This window comes from Lithobates pipiens, unplaced genomic scaffold (assembly GCF_037356315.1).
Source record: "Lithobates pipiens isolate NorthernLeopardFrog02 unplaced genomic scaffold, aLitPip1_a1.2 Scaffold_16, whole genome shotgun sequence".
NCBI classification, from domain to species: domain Eukaryota; kingdom Metazoa; phylum Chordata; class Amphibia; order Anura; family Ranidae; genus Lithobates; species Lithobates pipiens.
The window spans coordinates 602,139,471-602,154,738 of NW_027507748.1; the positions used below are offsets into that span (position 1 = coordinate 602,139,471).

Consider the following 15,268-nt stretch of genomic DNA (forward strand, 5'->3'; position numbering starts at 1 on the left):
GTGTAATGTAAAGGGGTCCAGAGGTGCAGGCTGCTGTGTAATGTAAAGGGGTCCAGAGGTGCAGGGGGCTGTGTAATGTAAAGAGGTCCTTAGGTGCAAGGTCCTGTGTAATGTAAAGGGGTCCAGAGGTGCAGGGTGCTGTGTAATTTAAAGGGGTCCAGAGGTGCAGTTGTGGAGAGGGGGGTACACAGTAGTGACAAAAAGATATTGAAGGATGCAGAGGTATGCAGGGGACACAGTGGATGTTTTTACATTTTATGGTGGGGGGGGGGGGTGCCAGATATAGGATCCGCCCCGGGTGCCAAATGCTCTAGGTACGCCCCTGCTTATGCTACTTGCATATACAAATATTTAAAGCTGAACCACAGCCAAAATATATACAAGCAGCATGTGCATTGTTGTTGGAATTTTGGTGTTTGGTGTGTATTTCCTCCTTATATGTGCAGTAATCCAGCATGAAATAAATCCTGTATTGTTCTTCTATGCAGGAGTTTCCTGTAATAAAAACTGATTACTGGTGCTGTCTATGCAGGGTGATTGGTCTCGTGTCAGCCTCTTTTATGCAGCATGTAGTGGGAGGACCTGCTGGGCTCCACCCCCAAGCTCCTCTTAGTGCATGGACAATGTGCAGCAAAAACACCGTTACTTTTGCAAAGGCATTTAGATCATTTGCACCTATTGAGGGATACACTGTATTTAAATTAAAAATCTGTGTGCCCGTAGTGCAGCTTTGAAGGAGAAGTATAGCCAAAGCTTATTTGGCTGTGCTTCTCTTATGGATCATAGGAGTGGAATTCATTTTCAGCAGAGAGCGGGCTGAAGTCCGCTGTCTGCTGACATCACAGAAGTCAGGCCAGGTCATTGTGGCAAAGTCTGTATCCACCAGGTGCCTGTCTGTATCCACCAGGTGCCTGGACCCTACATCTGGCTCAGCCTCTCAGCAAGCCACTGAGAGCCTGAGATGGCCAGCCCCACCCCCTCCACAGCCCAGTGCTCCAGTGAACGAAGAGGAGGCAGAGCAGAGAGCAGTGACTAACAGTCTGCAGCTCTCTGCTCAGGGAACTGTCAGAACTGAGCGAAGGGTGGTGTTTGATCGCTCGGTTCTCAGTGTAGAGGCGCCGGGGAAAACATGCAGCATCGGACCCATGCTGCATCCACCTAGGTAAGAATGATACAATAAAAATAAAAAACGTTACTACACTTTTAAGGATGTATTATTAACCACTTCTCACCCGGCCAATGCATATATACGGCCGGGTGGGAGCCGTCTACTTCTGATAGGACGTTCAGGAACGTCCTTCAGAAGTAGCGGGATCGCGCGCATGCCCGCGCAGCGGCGCGATCCCGATGTGCTCGTGTCACCCGGACACGGCACATCTCAGATCGGCAGGAGGGCTCTGTGATTGGCCCTCCTGATCACATGACGGCCGTGTCCAATCACGGCCGTCATGTGATGTAAACAAACAGCCGGTTGCTAGGCAATCGGCTCTCCTCTCCTCACACGGAAGTCATCGCTGAGGAGAGGAGAGCAGAACGCTGCAGCCGGCTGATGATCAGTGAGTATGAGCTGTTTTTTACAGCTTTTTACTCACTGATCATCAGTCTAGTGTGGGGGGACACACAACACACAACACAGTGTAAACACAGTCCCCACACATGTCCCCAAAACACACATGTCCCCAAAACATACATGTCCCCAAATAATAAAAACACATGTCCCTAATAATAAAAACATGTCCCCCACATATGTCCCACTAAAATCACATGTCCCAATGATTATCTGCACACATATGTACGTGATCACCTGCACACATATGTACATGATCATTTGCGTACATATGTCCGTGATCACACAAACCAATTATTATACACTTAACGGAATTTTTTTTACCAAAAACATGTAGCAGAATACATTTTGGCTTAAATTTATGACAAAATTTGATTTTATTGGATTTCTTTTAAAATAGAAAAAATAAAATATTGCTTTTTTTCAAAATTTCCGCTTTTTTAGCGCTTATATCGCAAAAAATGAAAAACGGAGTCGTGAATAAATAACACCAAAATAAAGCTCTATTTGTGCGAACAAAATGATAACAATTTCATTTGGGTACAGTGTAGCATGACCGCGCAATTGTCACTGAAAGCGCTAGAGCCATGAAAGCTGAAAATTGGGCTGGGAAGGAAGGGGGCGAAAGTGCCCTGTATTGTAGTGGTTAAATATAGAAGTGCATTCATTTGTGTTTTTTTTTTTATATCTGCCTGGAGTTCAACTTTAAAATATGCAAAAGTTAAGGCAAATTAGAGTTAGGTTAAAGTTAAGATCACAAGACATGAACATGGCCAAAACATATGGTTCCTGTATAGAAACTGAGTAAATTTTTTACCCCAGGCTCAGGCCAGACTGAATTGAAAATAGTGGCGGACTGAAATATAACTTTCCCTTTGACCTGTAGTTCTCATTTTATTTACCTCTGATCCTTTCCTAGATGGCCAAACCCAACATGGGAAGTACAGAGTTCTGGAAGCCTCTACAGTCCACCTGTCTTCTTAAACCCACATCTGGACCTCATAAAATCCTCCTCATCTCTGATGGGCACCTCCAAAATGAAAACATTGCCTTCCAGATCCTAAAGAAAAATAAAAACCATATTAAATTGTTCACTTGTGGTGTAGGGTAAGTATTATTCACTGACGGACTGTATCTGTTAACAGCACCCTTTGAAAATGGTTAAGTCCTCGTTTACACCAAGAGGTGCGTCCAAGCGTGCACTTTTTTTACATGTTCCTGTGCATCGTTATGAAAACTAAATTAATGGACTGCTGTGTGTGCAAAATTGGATGGTTCTGCAGTACTATGCATTTTAAAAGGTGCAAATACGGCCACAAATGCATGTGTAGGTAGGGTGCAGCGTGGTGAAGCAGAAGAACACATTCAGTCCCAGTACAGTGAAAGAACTTGTATTGCAATAATGCAGAAAGAGTTCACAAATAACCTGGTGGAAGGGGTGGTCTCGACGTGCTTGACGCAATCACGTGACATTTGGGCGTTCGCTTTGCCGGCCGGCTTTTTTAACGCTGATTTGACCTTTATGTTTGTGAGTATGTTTTTTATGATTGAATAAAAGATTTTATTTACGGATTTACGCTATGGGAGTTTCTATTTGCATTTTATGAATGGTTCAACCGTGTGAAAAACGAGTTGGTGCTCCGGTGTGATGACCCTTTGAGATTCCTGATAACATATGCCTATTTGATTTGAGATTTGGTAAGCGCGCATTCTTACTATTTATCAGCACGGTGTTGGTGAAGGAAGCTTTTTTATTGCACCTGCACAGGATTTCTTTTGAAGAAACATTTCCGCTCGTTGGACTGTCACGCTCATGATTACACCTTTATGAGAAACTGTTGTTTATACACATCTTTTTTGAGCACCCTGTTTGTTATTTACAGTATCTGTGATTGTTTATACATTTTTTGTGCACTTTATTATTGCATGAATTCATAATTATTTAACATATTTCCTATTTATTCATTTATTTGTTTATATTGTGTATTTCTTCACTAGATTGTGATTATTTATGGTGTATACACAGTATTTCTGTTTATATATTATGTTTTTCCTATAATTTTTAGGTGTTATTTTTTGTACTAGGATTTATTATATGTGAGAGTGCGGTTAAAATTTTTTGATTTATATGATTTATGGGTGTGTATCACATCATATTAATCGCAGCTTTTAGGTATTTTGATTTGTTTTTGTTTTTTTTTCATATATTTTTATAGCGCAGTATTTCTTTCCGTTTTTTTTGTATAATAACCTGGTGGAAGGCCAGCCCTGTGGCCCTCCCACCCCAAAGCACCTTGTCCCCATGTTGATGAGGACAAGGGCCTCTTCCCGACAACCCTGACCATTGGTTGACAGGGTCTGCGGGCGGGGGGCTTATCAGAATCTGGGATTCCAGCCCCCCTTATCAGAATCCCCCAGATTCTGCCCCCCCACCCTATGTGAATGAGTATGGGGTACAATGTACCCCTACCCATTCACCTGGTGAAAAAAAGTGTACATAAAAAAACACAACACAGGTTTTTAAAATACTTTTTATTAGACATCTCTGGGGGTCTTCTCTTCTTCCGTCTTTGGGGGTCTTCTCGCCGGATTCCTCCGCTATCTTCTGCGCTTTTGCTGGATCTTTTACTAGCAGAGGAGCTCGGCTTTCTCCTTCGTCGCTGCTGCCCTCCCGGGGTCTTTTTTCAACTTTGGGGTCTTGTCCCACACTTCGGGGGTCTTGTCCTGCTCTTCGTTCTTCTTGGCGGGCCTCCGCTTCCTTCTTCCAATGTTGACACAATGCTTTCTCTGGTCGTAATGGCAGGCACTCGTTGTGCGGTGGCTTATATAGGGACAAAGGGCGGGGTCACTGCGTGATGTCACATGGTGACCCTACCCCTTATGATGTCACAGTCCCGGAGGATGCTGGGCTAGTCCCAGATTTCAAAAGTCTGGCGGACTCCCACCATAGTCCGGTGGATTGTACGGTCGTGTGTGGGCAGGCCCGCTCATTCGGAAAGTCTGGCGGACCTCCGCTGCACAGCCCAGTGGGTTGTCCGCCGGACAGTCCGATCGTGTGTACGCGGCATTAGAGATATGTTTGTGGTCTTTATTATGTTGGAAAACTGCCCTGCAGCTCAGTCTCCAAAGTGAGGGGATCATGCTCTGCTTCAGTATGTTACAGTACATGTTGGCATTCATGGTTTCCTCAATGAAATGTAGCTCCCCAGTGCCGACAGCACTCATTCAGTCCCAGCCTTTGACACCACCATCACCATGCTTGACTGTGGACATTTTCACTTAGGGGTGTACTCACTTTTGTTGCCAGCAGTTTTGACATTAATGGATGTGCTGAGTTATTTTGAAGATAATTTACACTGTTATACAAGCTTTACACTCACTACTGTACATTGTAGCAAAGTCATTTCTTCAGTGTTGTCACATGAAAAGATATAATAAAATATTTACATAAATGTGAGGGGTGTACTCTCTTTTGTGAGATATTGTAAAATCCCAATAAAATACATTTACCTTTTTTATTGTAACATGATAAAATGTGGAAAATTTCAAGGCTTATGAATACTTTTTCAAGGCACTGTATTCTTCCTCCTGGGCAAGACACATTCTGAATCACCGATCTGAACAGTGCTATTGCCAACAATAGGATGCGACCTGGGATGTGATTTGACCTGTCAAATTATATGACAAGTTGCTCCAATGTGAACGAGGGCTTAGTCAGCTACAGAAGCAATTCTATTAATAATTAGGGGGGGAAAAAGACAGATGTGAAGCTGCTACAAAGTTGGTAGTGTGACATGGTTCTTATTTTATATTGCTTGTATGCTTTATATAACTTGTTGTGGTGTTTGGATACAGGAGCAAGGATTACAAAAAAATCTAAATCTTTAAACTGTCTCTATTCCCTGAAGTCTGTGCAAAAAACCAACCCTTCCTAAAGTGGTAAATTGCAGGTCTGATACTGCACTTACTGGTTGTTCCACTGACCATACATCACAACTGTGATTACACCAGCAGGTGGCACTCTAAAATCTAACATTGCTACTCCAGATACTGTTAAACCTGACCACTATGGGATGAAGTGAAGCCTCCTTGTTACTATGTGATTTCTATAATAACTAATTATCCCTTTTATGTTGTGCATTCATCCTGTTAAATGTAAGGCATTCGTTGTTGGCAAAGTAATGTTGCTCCTCCTTATGTCATAACTGTGCAATTTACATATAATAGTTAAATAACTCCTTGATAGCCCATAAGACATTTTACAGTTAATCCTATTTACTGTGTTTTATTCCAGGGCAAAAGCAAATAAACATATGCTAAGGCGTTTGGCAAAAGATGGTGCTGGAGCATTTGAATTTTTTGCAGACACATCTAAGAGCAGATGGAGAAGCCAGGTAATAGAAATGAGAGAACAGCAGGTTTCATTTTACTCCACTAGCCTCCAGGGGGTAATATCGAGTGATTTGATAGTGGAAGTTTTTATGGTCCTTGATAATACTGGGAAAAGAATAGGAAGCACATTCAGACATCCAAATGGGTGAGTGAAGGTCCACTATAAGTCCACTATAAGGTCCACTATAAGCCTTGGCGCTAGGGTGCCCCGGATTGCCCGGGATTGTCCCGCAATCTGCATTTGTGTCCCAATAATTATCTTTTTTTTCGGCTGGCGTGAGGGCATACACGCTGGGGGGGGGGGGGGCGGCGTTGTCCCTGAATGGCAGTTTGGAAATGTGTTCACCCTACTTGGCGCTGATGAGCAACTTTAATGTTTTTTGGAAGGCCAGCAGTGGCAACCCCTGTACTTGGTACTTGCCTCCTGGAACTTCCTAGGCAGATCTAACCTGTCCTGTGACACACAGCCTCTATTTCAAAATCATCCCAGTTGACCATGGCTCACTCTTCTTCCCATCTCCCATGTGTGCAGCTTAGACTTCACAGACCTGAATTGGAAGCCAATAGACCGCTAAATTAATAGACTGTAGATGGGTTTCAATGTGAGCTGCATTGTATGGCATTTTCAGTGAAACTTAAGATAAAGTGATCTCCAGAAGGCACAGCTTCCCAGTAAGGGACACTTTAGGCTAATTAAAGTGGATTTAAAGTCTACCTCTGTTTTACCTCAATGCACGCCTTACATTTAGGTAAAAATCATCCCACTAGTAGTTTTGGCCCCCCAACACATTCCTGACTCCTGCACTGATCCAGTGCCGTCCCGTCTGCAGCAGAGCTACTCTCTCCTTTCCTGCTGTTAGAGGACAAACTGAGAACTGAAGGAGCCATGGGTGGTGTGTGTGGGCAGGTAAATATAACAAAATAAATTTTAGTGAAAATTTAAACTTTACAAATACTTTAAGTCCAATGAGATTTGAAAATTACAGTCTAATGACTGAAAAAGGTCTTAATCCTTGTGCTAAAGCTTTGTGAACTGAGCCTTATGTGTTCCTACCCTAATTGTCCATTGTATCTTCACAGATGGAGAAACATGGTTCAAAGCTCAAATCAGCTGCATGTACAGCCATCTCCATCAAGTGGAGGCTTTTTGGTACAAATCCCACTGAACCGATGCAAGCCCCCGCCAGCATTCAGTCTTTATATCATGATGACAGTCTCTTTGTTTATGGATTTGTCCCTAATTGCACTCAGGTAAACATTTTTTATGCTTTGTTAAAAGTAAACTGGTAACACATGATGGGGGAAAAAAAAAAAGCATAAACAATGGTTAACTTTAGTGAGCATTGTTCATCAAAAAAATCAGAGGATACAGAGGTATAGGCATGTGATACCATATGCAAATCTTGATTAGTACACTCTTCAAAGGCCAGCATAGTTTTGCCCCACCCATCCCCTTCTTTCACACCACACTGCCCATAGCGCGGGCGGTAAAACGCCGCTATTTTTAGCAGTGTTTTACCGCCAGATTTGCTTTTACTCCCCTCTTGCGGCCGAGAAAGGGTTAAAACCGCAGGCAATACACCACAATAGCGGTGTTTTTAATGATTTCAATGGGGAGCAGCGGTGGAGGAGCGGTAAACCCACCGCTCCTTCACCGCTCCAAAGAAGCTGCTGGCAGGACTTTTCCCTGATGTCCTGCCAGCGCACCACTGTAGTGTGAAAGCCCTCGGGCTTTCATACTACAAACAATGGTGCAGCTTTTTTAGGGCGGATTGCAGGCGCTATTTCTAACGCTATAGCGCCTGCAAAAAGCCCTGGTGTTAAAGGGATCTTAAAGCATAACTAAAAGCAAAACTTTTTTGGGGGGTTTTGGATGGAGTAGAGAAGGATTAGGACACCTGTCAGTTTTCATCGCTGTCTGTGCCTCTGTTAGGGAGATTCTCCCTCTATATTTGTCCTGTTTACCATTATCATTGAAAGTGCAAGTAAAAGAAAATCCCAAGTTTTGGGTTGTCCCCAGAAAATTTGTGGGGAAATCTTCCAATGGGGACACTAGTTCTGGTGACCTGGAGGTCCCTTATGGAATTCTCTTATTTTGCAGGGATTTCCTCTCACTTCCTATTTGGCTATGTAACAGGAAGTGAAGATAAGTTTCTGCAATTAGACACTGATGAAAAAAAATCGTAACCCTCCAAAATAAAAAAGAAAGTTTTGCCTGTAAATCTACGTTGAGCAGAACTTGTTGAAAGGTGTCACATGGTCTCATCCCCATTAGCTAAATCAGCTGCAGTCAGGGCATACCCTCTTCTGCAGTTGCATATACAAAAAGGGGGGGGGGGGGGGCATGCTTCTAATGTCGATGACCAAATATGGTCACATGGCCATATTCGGTCAATGGCATTGACTGAATATGGCCATGTGGCCATATTAAGTTATTGATGTCATAAGCATCACTGTCTTTGTGTACATGCAGCTGTGGGGAGGTGAATGCCCCACTTACAGCTGATTGTGCTGGCAAGGATGTGATCACCTGACAGCTTTGCACTGGTTCTGTCGAACTGTATTCAGACAGAGATGGGACTGAACCCAGCTCATCCCAACTTCAGTGTAATGGGCAGCCCAATAGGAAAGTGCAGGAAACAGAGCCAAGCTGGACTTTGAAAGAAAATATATATATCACACAAGTGCACACTCATCTTTTAGTTTTTTTTATCATTGTTTTATTAAAATTTTTATTAAACATACAAACATAATAAAAATTAAGGATAGAAATCTGTGCAGTATATGAAACCAGATCCTACAGAGTGTAGAGGACATATCAATGTACCGGAAGTAGACGACCAAGACACAGTATAACCATATGGCAGGTGGTAAGTCCGTAGGTTATGAAATTCAGAAGAACGCTCGGCGCATGAAGGCTGTTGGATGTAGATTTTCCATCACAATCCACAGCGTTAAAGGACACATCCATGTGCATGTTTAAATGTGCCTTAGTACTACGTTTTTCAAAGCATGTAGAACATCAGCAAGTACTCTAGGTCTGGATCAGTTAAGGTGGCCACAGGTGGATTGAAATTCTGCCAGTTCAGCAGGGCCCGCTCGACAGAAATTAATCTAAAGATTGATTTTTGTTGAATGGGAATGTTGGAAAAATGTTCTCGATCAGCAGGCTGCAGTCAATCGGCTGCTTCACTGATCAGTGTATCCTGATAGTGGAGTCCCCTCTGTCAGAATACAATAGCACAGTGGGGAGGATTCCTCTGTGTCCCTTGTGTGGATGGGGGAATATTTTATATATATATATATATATATATATATATAATATATTTTAATCAATCTGCTGGCTGATCTAAAAAAATAAAAAAAAATGACTTATCTATGATCAGCCTTGGGTTGGTGATAAATTAATCATTGCTGTTGTCAAAAAAAAAGTTTGAAAGTTTAGGAAGAGGTAGAGAAAAGGGGGGAAAGGTGAAAGGGGGTGTCAAAGGTGGTTTGCGTTCTCCCGAGAGAAAAGTGGGAATTTAGATCTAGAGGTTACTTTAGTTTCATAATATTTTTATTAAAGGTACAAGTACTAAAAAGTAAAGTACAAACCTGAAGCCTATCAGGCTTGTGTGTGTATATAACATGTGATAACAGTGTTGAAGTTTCAAGACAAAGAGCATAAAAGTCTTAATACAGCTGAAATGTAAATACTGTGCGGTGTTATATTATGCAAAGTGCAGTTCTGTATAGCTCAAAATTAGCATATAAAGTTATAAAATAAGTCAAACGGAAACAGCCAAAAGTTATATGTTGCTATGAAGAGCAGCATCTCAAGGTTAACACACAGATGAGTAAATTATACAGGCATTAATGATGATCTTGACGCAAACATCAAACAATTGCCAAAATTGACTTCCTGTTATGAGTTTTACACACACAAAGATCATGTTAAAGATTTTATTGTATTTTTCGAGGGGATATTCTGACTGATAGAAGCTCCATGGTTTGTATCTCCCTGACAACAGGTAAGGAGTTCTAGCTTGGAAGGGTTAGTAGCTTGTTTTCATTTGAGCACAGTTTAGACATGTTAGAATACAGTGAGATAAGTTTGCATGTGGATGCTGGCAAATGATGAAAAAGACTATGCCCTCAATGATAGTCCAATAGGTTTTTATACTGTGACATGCCCAGTATATATGGCATAGGGAACCTACTTCTACTGCCATCTCCAGCATGTGTTAGAGGTGGACAGATACATTGCATGAAGACATTATGGGGTGTAATACCAGTGGAACAATAATAATTTTTTTCCTTTTAAAATGTGCAGGTGGAACTTTTGCTTGCTCATCTTCAGATAGTTTGCCAGTGGGGAGCTCTCTTGACCTAAGACTTTTTACCAGTTGCTCATGTATTTTAATTTACAAAATGGATTGCCAGACTAAGCAGGGGTTTGTAAATAGCAGAAATGAATCCCTTTCTACGTGGTACAACTCTGCATATGTGTTTAAATGCAGTAGAGTTTGAAGATGGCATATTTGTAATGTTGACAAAGTGGCATATTTGTGATGTTAGCAAAGTGTCATATTAATAGATTGCCTGGAGACAGCCAGGGTTTTTCCAATTCAATCCACTTGTTATACGCTTCGGAGGTGGACCAAAATGCAAGAATTAAGCCACAAATTTATATTTGAGTCTAGGATTGCAAGACCACCTTGGAATTTAGTGGTGTATTGGGCTGATTTAGGTAGTCTGTGATCCTTATAAAAGGTTGTTTAAGGGGAAGTGGGTCATCATCAGCATACAGTGACAGTATAAGGGTTTTATTTCTCACTTAGCTGCACTTTTTGTTTTTGATATAAGCTGAAAGTGGTTCTATACACAATGCAAAGATGAGGGGGCATCCATGTTGGGTGACATTATATATCTGGAACCTGATAGAGGTGGCGTACACACAGAGCTCTCCCTACCTTTACATACACAGTACCCCACACCTACACTCATTGCAGTGTACACACAAAGCTCTCCAGAATATTAACAAAAATGGTTTGTGCGCTGCGTGGTATGCAGGTCATCTTGGGAGGCCCCTGATCATTATGTTATTTTGTGTCACCTAGTCATTAATGTGATGTTGGAGGTTGTGGATAACAGTAGCCTGGGAGACTGATCTTTCCTCCAAGAAAAATCTTGTTTGTAGGTTACCCTCCAGCATTTCAATATTGGCAAAGGAGTCGAAAATCCTTCCAGAGGGAACCTATTTCAGAGCAGCAGGTTTCCCTGACCTCTTTGATTAAAAAGCAGAATTGGGTATGTGGCAGGCATATTCTTTCCAAATGGAGTAATCCTCATAGTCATGTCCTGAGTAGGAGGAATTAGAATTTTGGCCAAGGCTTGGCCAGAAGCAGGGTAGGTACATGACATGTTGCTGGAGTGATGTATATGGGGTAAGAGTTCCCAGTAGGGGCCGGTGGAGCATACCTGTTGTAGCCAGAGGAGCTAGAAGGTTGATTAGGTGTGGTGTTTTTGGGTTGTAGTGCATTGGCTCACTCCCGCACATGCACACGGGAGCCTCCACTGGCGGCATATTGCCGTTGACAGCGGCATGCCCAGTGCACCTGCGTGCCGCTGTCTACAGTGCATGCGCCGTAGACAGCGGTGCCTGTGTTTTGGCAAATATCTCCTAAACCGTGTAGGTTTGGACCTACAGGTAAGCCTTAATGTAGTTAGCTTTGAAATATGCACTTGCATGAAGTGGAATAAGCATTATTGAAACACTGACACTAGGAAGAAAAAAAGACTTTGCTATGCCCATGGGCAGTCCTAGGTGATATACACCCCCTCTCTGCTATAGGCCTTTTTTCCGCCTAGTCAGGAGTAAGGACCTAGTTCCCTGTTGGGATCTCTTGTCCTGGCAATTTTTATTTTTTAGTTTGTTGGTTTTTTCCTGTATTTTTCCAGTGAGCTCTACAATCAACTGCCAGGCTGGGCTGGACATTCGATCCAGTGGTCACCCCAGTCTGGCCAACTAGCGCATGCAGACCGCAGCTACGCGCTAGGTCGGCCGCGACATAGCCCCACTGGACGGGGGCTGGCCCTGCGAGTTAAACGTCTCACGAGGTCACGATTTTTACATGTGGTGCTAGAATTCCTCAGGGCATGAATCGTGTCACTGTTTTCTAGAAAGGAATTGATAGCTTCTATATCTTTGGTAATATTATAAACTTTCATATCCTAATTACATTGATGTATAAAGGCATCTCCCCTCCTGCCTCTTTATCCCTGTGATTAAGCCCAAATTGGGTGAAATGTGTCAGCCGGGGTGGTCCCAGTTAGGGCTACGTGGTGTTTGTCCAGATCAATAAAGTTTTATGTGCAAGAGTTTTTTCATGAGTTAGTTTATCCCATTACTCCACTTGCAATGGACACTGAAGCCTAGAGTCACCTCTGGGCATCAAATCATTTATCATTCATCAGCTGGTTGGTAATACCCAAGGTTCTTGGTGTGTGTTCTGGAGTTGCCTCAGTTGAGCAGTACAACATATCAGATCCCCAACACAAATGGAGGGTTTCATCAGCCCTTTCCAGTTCACAATCCACTAACAGTTCAAGTGTGGCTTACAGCATCCCTCACCAGGGACTTGACACCGATAGCCTTGATCATTGTCTTGCAGTGGAGATTGCACATTCCTTGAATTCTCCATTAGCTCCTTTAGGTGTTCTCTGCATTATACAGAGAGAAATTCTCTACAATTATGTTAGATTGTATTAGCAAAACTACTACCATGATAACTGATTCAGAATGCAGGGGAAGTGTAATGCCGCGTACACACGAGCGGACTTTTCAACGTCCAAAGTCCGACGGACTGAGTCCGTCAGACTATTCGATCGTGTGTGGGCTGCAACGGACTTTTGATTCACCAAAGTCTGACGGACTTTAGAATATGGAACATGCTTCAAATTTTCCCGAAGGAACTCCGCCGGACCCGGTCCCCTTCGAAAACTCCGCTCGTGTGTATGCTACTCCGACGGACTAAAACCGACGCTAGGGCAGCTATTGGCTACTGGCTATGAACTTCCGTATTCGAATCCAGTCGTACGTCATCACGTTCGAATCCGTTGGAGTTTAGTGTGATTGTGTGTGGCCAAGTCCGCTCCGCCGAAAAGTCCGTCAGAACTCCGTCGGAACTCCGGCAGAACTCCGACGGAACTCCTTCGGAAGTCTGTCGGACATAAGTCCTCTCGTGTGTACAGGGCTTAACTCATACTCCTTCCATATTGGACATTCCCACAGCTGTGGCTGTCTCTGAGTCTTCTAATGCACAGGCATTTTTAGATGAGGAATCTTGCCTGAATAGAACACTGACTTTTCCTATTGACGATGCCCAAGTGTTTAAAGCGGTTCTTCACCCTAAAGGGGAAGTTCCGCTAATCTGATCCCTCCCCCCCTCCGGTGCCACAATCGGCACCTTTCAGGGGGGAGGGGGGTGCAGTTACCTGGATAATCCAGGTATCTGCACCCACTTCCGGGCAGACCGCCGCAGACCCCCGCAGACGCCCCGCCCCCGTTGTGTTCTGGGAAACACACAGTTCCCAGGACACAGCGGGGGATCTGAAGAGACGCGCAGAGCGACTCGCGCATGCGCAGTAGGGAACCGGGCAGTGAAGCCGCCATGCTTCACTTCCCGATTCCCTGACAGAGGATGGCGACATTGCTGGACCCTGGGACAGGTAAGTGTGATTTTATTAAGTCAGCAGCTGCAATATTAGTAGCTGCTGGCTTTTAATATTTTTTTTTAGGTGCAGAACCGCTTTAATCACTTCAGCCCCAGAGGGATTTTCCCCCTTAATTACCAGGCCATTTTTTGCGAAACTGCACTGCATCGCTTTAACCACCTTCAGACCGGACCATTTTGCTGGTAAATGACCAGAGGTCTTTTTACAATTTGGCACTGCGCTGCTTTAACTGGTAATTGCGCGGTCATGCAATGTTGTACCCAAACAAAATTTGCGTCCTTTTCTTCCCACAAATAGAGCTTTCTTTTGATGGTATTTGATTGCCTCTGCGATTTTTATTTTTTGCGATATAAACGTAAAAAGACCGCAAATTTTGAAAAAAAATGATATTTTCTACTTTTTGTTATTAGAAAAATCCAATAAACTCAATTTTAGTCATACATTTAGGCCAAAATGTATTCAGCCACATGTCTTTGGTAAAAAAAAAGTCAATAATTGTATATTTATTGGTTTGCGCAAAAGTTGTCACATCTACAAACTAAGGTAAGTTTTCTGGAATTTACGCAGCTTTTAGTTTACGACTGCCTATCTCATTTCTTGAGGTGCTAAAATGGCAGGGCAGTACAAAACCCCCCCAAATGACCCCATTTTGGAAAGTAGACACCCTAAGGAAATTGATAAGTGGCATGTTGAGCCCATTGAATATTTTATTTTTTTGCCTCAAGCGATTGAATAATGACAAAAAATAATTTTTTTTTTTTTTTTTTTACACAAAGTTGTCACTAAATGATATATTGCTCACACATGCTATGGGCATATGTGAAATGACACCCCAAAATAAATTCTGCTGCTTTTCCTGAGTACGGGGATACCACATATGTGGGACTTTTTGGGAGCCTAGCCGCGTACGGGGCCCCGAAAACCAAGCACCGCCTTCAGGCTTTCTAAGGGCGTAAATTTTTGATTTCACTTCTCACTACCTATTACAGTTTTGAAGGCCATAAAATGCCAAGATGGCACAAAACCCCCACAAATGACCCCATTTTAGAAAGTAGACACCCCAAGCTATTTGCTGAGAGGCATTTTGAGTCCATGGAATATTTTATATTTTGCCACAAGTTGCGGGAAAATTACAAACTTTAATTTTTTTTTATTTTTTTTTCACAAAGTTGTCACTAAATGATATATTGCTCACACATGCTATGGGCATATGTGAAATGACACCCCAAAATAAATTCTGCTGCTTCTCCTGAGTACGGGGATACCACATATGTGGGACTTTTTGGGAGCCTAGCCGCGTACGGGGCCCCGAAAACTAAGAACCGCCTTCAGGTTTTCTAAGGGCGTAAATATTTGACTTCACTCCTCACTACCTATTACAGTTTTGAAGGCCATAAAATGCCAAGATGGCACAAAACCCCCACAAATGACCCCATTTTAGAAAGTAGACACCCCACGCTATTTGCTGAGAGGCATTTTGAGTCCATGGAATATTTTATATTTTGCCACAAGTTGCGGGAAAATTACAAACTTTTTTTTTTTTTTTTTTTTTCACAAAGTTGTCACTAAATGATATATTGCTCACGCATG

At 42.8% G+C, this 15,268-nt stretch overlaps 1 protein-coding gene across 8 annotated transcripts in view; it reads left to right on the forward strand.

The window, feature by feature from the left end:
- PARP4 (poly(ADP-ribose) polymerase family member 4) overlaps positions 1 to 15,268 on the forward strand; it is a 716,724-nt gene that overhangs the window by 359,945 nt on the left and 341,511 nt on the right. For all 8 annotated transcript variants that reach the window (XM_077483981.1, XM_077483982.1, XM_077483983.1 and 5 more), the window contains exons 24-26: positions 2,487 to 2,674; positions 5,862 to 5,961; positions 7,040 to 7,210. In XM_077483981.1, coding sequence (XP_077340107.1) covers positions 2,487 to 2,674; positions 5,862 to 5,961; positions 7,040 to 7,210 — 459 coding nt within the window. The remainder of the gene's footprint in view (positions 1 to 2,486; positions 2,675 to 5,861; positions 5,962 to 7,039; positions 7,211 to 15,268) is intronic.